Raw genomic sequence first — 5,776 nt, 5'->3', positions numbered from 1 at the left:
TGTAAAAGTAGGGTTTCTATGACTTTAAAAACGGCCCAAAAAAACGCGCTCTAAATCGCCAATCGCAGTGCCTAGGCGCTACAAGACAGCGCCTAGGCGCTTGCCATAGCGCCTGGGCGCTGTGTCTTCAGCACCTAGGCGCTATGGTTGTGCGCCTAGGCGCTGTCTTTCGGGTCCAATTTTTATCTTTTCTTCATTTCGTAGCGCCTAGTCGCTATAAGTGTAGCGCCTAAGCGCCATCTTTCTGTCCCAATTCCGTGTTTTTGGCCTCTTCGTCCACTTTAATACTTCTTTTCTCATTGCTTCTCCTTATCTTCAAAACAACACTAACAAACACATCAAAAACGTTCTACACTCATAAAATCTAGCATTTAATCAAGCTAAAATTGTGCGAAAATCATGAGTGAAACAAACTCATCAAATCTCTTAGACCAAACGAGTCCCAAATTAATAACAATTTATGGTCTTTGAGGAATTGAATTGTATTAATCGAAAAGTTCATTTTCATAAAAGTCATCCCTATTAAATAGGAATTTGAAACTATAAAATTATTAGAGCAATGTATTGTAAAGTGACAAGTGATATCGTAAAACTTGAAGAGACCTTTAATACAAAATATCTTTTGAGTGAGAATATTGACAAAATTCGGATGACATAAGTCGACCTTATAAGAGAAGAGAGCGAACCTACGAGCAAGAATCCAGCTAAAATCGATAAATCCCACTCCCTTTTGTACTTAAAAAAATTAGAACGATTCATTGATTCGTCAAATTTTCATTTGTTTTTCATTTTTCGTAAATTCAAATTCATGGATATCAATTCAATTTAAGATGCAGAAATTAACTTCACAAAGTTGATGCTTGAACATCATGTGACAATAACGATTTAATAAAGACTCGACGATCTTTAACTCGGAATTGATTGCACAATTATAATAAAAGTCTCATATATTTTTTTTACTCTTTTAAAATTTTAAGGTCAACTTACCATTTACGTTTTAGATTGAGGAACGGTAGTTCAATTTTTCCATTTCATTTTTTAGCCTTGCGTTACGACGTTGCCTATCACTCACCCCCTACGCCCACGCCTTCCCCCCGGCCCCCTCTCGCCTTAACTAAATCCAATTCTCCATTTCCGTAAAACAATTATTCGAATCTAAATTAAACAGAATCTAAATTAAACACCGAACGATTTCTCTATCGGTCGATCCGTTACAGGTGAGAGGTCCCACCCGAATCCCCCTCTGTTTGATCTATTGTCGGTGGTTAGGGGTGGAAGCGGCATGTGATCTATTTTTAAATTTAATTGAATTTATATTGGTTGGGGGATTTGAAGTTTTGAAACCGGCATTCATTTTTTTATATGTCAATTTGGTGTTTTAATTTATCTTTGAGTGGCCATTTATGTATCTTGATCTGCCTGTGGACTTCCGTTTGTTGTTTGTACGTTTGTAGGAAATGGGTATACAAATTCGATTTTTACCAGGAATGTTTTCGTGCATTTGATTTTGCGGGATTATTTCTACAAGTGCGGTTATGTGAATGTACCAGGCTCTCTTTTTTTTCTTGGGCAAAAACATTGACTTAGATGGCAAATGTTGTATTAAATGAGCATTTTATTTTAGAAATTTTATGTAGCCAAGTTTTTCTATTTTGAGACTGGGTTTCCTGTGGAATTAGTTTTTTTTTTTTTTTTTTTTTTTTTTTGAAGCATCAAAATAGGCATTTTTTTTTTTTTTTTTTCAATTCAAAAGTGGCATTGCAACGGTCAAAAATTTTTTTATTAGCAGCATCAAGAAAGGCATTTTGTTTCTTTTTCTTCAGTCAGAGTTTGGATTTTAGTATTACAATAAATCAGTATTTAGCAAATAGATAATTGAGCTTGGATGCAATAATTGGTACTTTGGAAAATGATTAACAGTTAATGATTTTGAATGAAATAAGGAAGTAACACGTGACTGGAAGTTGAAAGAAGCGAGTCAGTGACCACAATGAGGAGGAGGTAACAAACTGGTGGATGTTAGATCTATTGTGATTGGTCACATTTGGCGAATGAAATTGCTGAAGGCAAACTACACATAGCTTGGCTTTTATGCTATCAATGGTAAATATAGATTCTGTCTTTTTAGGATAATCAAATTCTGTTGAGTACAATAAGTCATTGAACTTCACAGCAATAGACTTTATTCATGTATCAGTGATTATCAAGGGCACAAAAGTTTGTTGAAAAAATTCGTTAAGAGGGAGTTTGTGATGATTGTAGATGAGTATGAATCAGGAAGCAATTGTGATGCTATGACATTTTTCTGCAAGCAAGGACATCGAGGACATGTTAATTTTACTTGGTTTTGTTTATCTATTGGGTTCTTAGTAGTTAGTACTTCATTTGTATTTTCTAACCTTTTTTCTCATTCTGAGTTTGTATTTTCATCTGGTGTGTGTTTCAGCATATGAAAGCTCAACATTGATTAGCTCATGACTCATGCACTAAAGCGTGTAGTGCAGCTGCTTTTCCATTTGGCTTTAGTAGTCAAATGTTAGTTACACACTTTTAATTATGTAGGTGTATCGTTATTTATCCATCTAATCTAATTTATGGGTCCCATTTTTAAGTGCTACTGTTCGGTGTGCCTTTTTTATTTGAGACTTCAATTGCAATATTCTCCATCATAGTAAAATATTTGACTTTATGTTCCCATTCTTCTGCAAATTTTAATTTGGTGGTTTAAATTTCTTAAGTTGTCTCGAATGTCATGTCATCTACCAATCTTTGCTTTATTAGCATCAACATACACTTACTCCTGATCAAATGGGATAGGATGCCGTGTAGGATTAATTTATTCCACTTGAAGAAAATTATGAAAGAGATACATTTTTTCTCTGGAGATATATGTCCATATGTGTGACCAGAACATGTTTTTTGCCTGGAGTGCTATGTAATTGAAAAGTTCAACTAGAGAAATGATAAAGGGATTTCATTTTTATACCTGTATACACTAATTTTTTATTTGGTGTGAATTTTCTGCTCCCTCACCCCCTACCTCATCCTGTCATTTTCCTCGGTGTCCCCACTCGACCAATATATTCATTATCAGATGCATACATTTTTTTTTTTTTTTTGTATGGACAGTGTTGCCATAAAAGATGCTTTCAGTAGCAGTTGGTGGATTTATTATGGTTTCTTTTCTTTTACCTTTTTTTAAAAGTACATAATGGGTTTTCTATAGTGTATATCATATCAGTACATCTTTGCTTGGTCTACTTTTGATTGCATATATGATATATTGTCATTCATTGTGTATCTTATCCATTAGTGTTGCAGATATTAGCAGCTAAAGCTGAGGATATGTCTCCAGCATCCAGATCTAAGTCCAAAGACAAAAAGTCACCTCCCAAGGGTTCTTCGATGACTTCTGGTCATGCTAATGTCACTGTTGGGATTCCAGCAAGTGGATACAATCCTCTTTTGGGAACATTCCATACAATTGACCCAGCGCCACTTTCCACAGGTGGTCCACTTCATGCGAATGGTCGCTTTGGAAACATAGACGAGACTGATGATCAGAGTGGGATCTCATTGGGAACTGTTGTTGAGTATGATTCTGTTTCTAATAATGATAGCTGGTCTGGTGAATCTGAAGAACATAAAGAGAAACCATCTCATCATCTGCTGCGTCGAGAGTCGGTGCCTGGAGCTGACAATGACAAACGAGAAAAAATCCGCCAGCAGAACGAGAGAAAACATCAACGTCAAAAAGAGAGGCGAGCTCAAGAACTACATGACCGATGTAGTGGCTATCTCATGTCTAGGAAGCTAGAAGCTCTTGCACAACAACTTGTGGCTATGGGTTTCTCTCAAGAACTGGCGACAGTGGCTCTTATTCGGAACGAGGGCAGAGTAGAGGAATCAGTTGCATGGCTATTTGAAGGAGGTGAAGAAGACAAGCAGAGGGATCAGAATCTTGACAGTGGAGGTAATTTGAAAATAGACATATCAGAAGAACTTGCTCGTATTGCAGACATGGAAATTAGGTACCAGGCCTCCAAGCAAGAGGTTGAAAGAGCTGTAGTCATCTGTGAGGGTGATCTTGAGAAGACAGAAGAAACATTGAAGGAACAGAAGCAGGAGCCCCCTTCTACCCCTCCAAAGCCAGAAGATTCAGGTCGTCCTCCTACCGTAGTCAATGGTGAGCTACCAGTGGCTATTAGTCAGAATGCAATGAGGCCACTAGCAAAACCTGCTATATCTACTACCATACAACTGAAGAGGGACGACAAAAATTTCAATTACTCCAAAGTTCCAGTTCCAGCTGTTTCTTTGGTGGATAGCAAAAGCATGCAGATGTTGAAGAAAATACAACCTGAAATGGATTGGGCCAAATCGCAACAGATTGCCATGCCGGCAGAGGAAAGTTGGCCAAATGCAGGATCAAATCCTTCGGTTTCCCAGTCGTTAGCACCACCCTTGCTGGCTCCACCTCCAACAGCCAAGACAGAATCCCACTGTGTGGCTGTTGGAAATGATTCAAAGAACCTGCAGATTGGATCAGTGAGAGAACCAGTCGTGGTAATGCAGCGCTCCCAATCTGTCGATATAAAGCAGGTTCCTACTTCAAGTGTTAGCTCATCTACTCCTGGGAGAGCTATGGGTAGGTATAATGGCGTGGAAACTGTGAAGTCCGTTCGGTTGGTGCCACCTGTTCCAGGCACAAGAGGCCTGAGCCCCAATGGCACAAGTGCAAATCTATTGTACAATAACCAACTAAATTATCGACCCCATCAGCAATTTTTATCAAGCAGTGGCTCAGTCGAATCTCTAGGAACTAGACAGGCAAAAGATCTGAGTAGATTAGGTACATCTCCAATGCTGGCCCCAGCTTCTTCCCTTGGACTATTCTCTGCATTGGGCACCAATGGCTCGTCTGGTTCTTCATACCTGGTAGATTGGAGTACAGGCAGCTCAACTTTGCAGTTAGATTACACCAACATAGACTGGAGTGTGGATAGAGGGTCGCCTATGTCTAGACCTGGAGGATTCTGGCCAGGCGAGAATGCCTTTAGGGGAAACAGTACCCATGCATACGATTCGAACACTTCTGGTCGAGGCATCAAGACTGCTATAAGACCAGTTGTGTCCAATGGGAATCGTGTTTTTATTCCCGGGTTACAGAACAGGGTAGCTGCTTCCCAAACATCTGCTGGTGGCTCTCGAGAATGGACTTCTCCTTTTGAAGAGGGAGACATTTTCAGTTTATCCAGACAGTGTGTTTCCTCTCCCTCTCAGTAAGATGAGTAGAAGCGACTAGAGAGAGAGAGAGAGAGAGAGAGACAAAAAAAAAAAAAGAAAAAGAAAAGAAAAAAAAGACCAGTAATGTGCTTGGATATGGTTTTGGTTCTTGTGATACTTTTTACTGTTGATATTTTTATTGGTCAACCTTAGTGGATGATAACTCTCTCTTTGTTTAATCTTTGGTTATTTAGTCATTTTCCAATTGTCATTAAAGCAAATATGTTTTAATGATATGCCACGTCCTTGGATTTAGTTCATTTAGATCTCCCTGTAGATCTAGCAATGAACTGAAGATAGGTCGGAAAAAGGTAGCCAATTCTAATTGATCCGACTATATATACCAAGGAAATAGTTGGAAATGACCGGATAATCCAGGTGTATTTCCAAAGTAAGCTTTGACCGTTCTATTTATTTTTAAAAAAAACGAAAATTAAATTTAAAGCTCAAAATCCCAAAATATCCCTCTTCCTTTGTCTTTCCATTTGCT

The 5,776-nt window shown here is 38.3% G+C and overlaps 1 protein-coding gene across 4 annotated transcripts; it reads left to right on the top strand.

Moving 5' to 3' along the window:
- Positions 1-1,058: 1,058 nt before the first annotated feature.
- Positions 1,059-5,308, top strand: LOC111405854. 4 transcript variants are annotated; one of them, XM_023034925.1, is made up of 3 exons: positions 1,059-1,217; positions 1,944-2,103; positions 3,322-5,308. In XM_023034925.1, exons 2-3 carry the CDS (start codon positions 2,092-2,094, stop codon positions 5,284-5,286), a joined length of 1,977 nt encoding a protein of 658 aa, XP_022890693.1. In that variant the 5' UTR covers positions 1,059-1,217; positions 1,944-2,091; the 3' UTR covers positions 5,287-5,308. The 4 variants fall into 4 exon arrangements, with proteins under 4 accessions (XP_022890693.1, XP_022890696.1, XP_022890694.1 ...); XM_023034928.1 differs by lacking the exon at positions 1,944-2,103; XM_023034926.1 differs by lacking the exon at positions 1,944-2,103 and having other exon boundaries at positions 3,314-5,308.
- Positions 5,309-5,776: the final 468 nt, after the last annotated feature.

Source organism: Olea europaea, chromosome 12 (genome assembly GCF_002742605.1).
Source record: "Olea europaea var. sylvestris chromosome 12, O_europaea_v1, whole genome shotgun sequence".
NCBI classification, from domain to species: domain Eukaryota; kingdom Viridiplantae; phylum Streptophyta; class Magnoliopsida; order Lamiales; family Oleaceae; genus Olea; species Olea europaea.
Note: the sequence above shows the minus strand (reverse complement) of the source record. Positions and strands in the feature narration are given on the sequence as shown.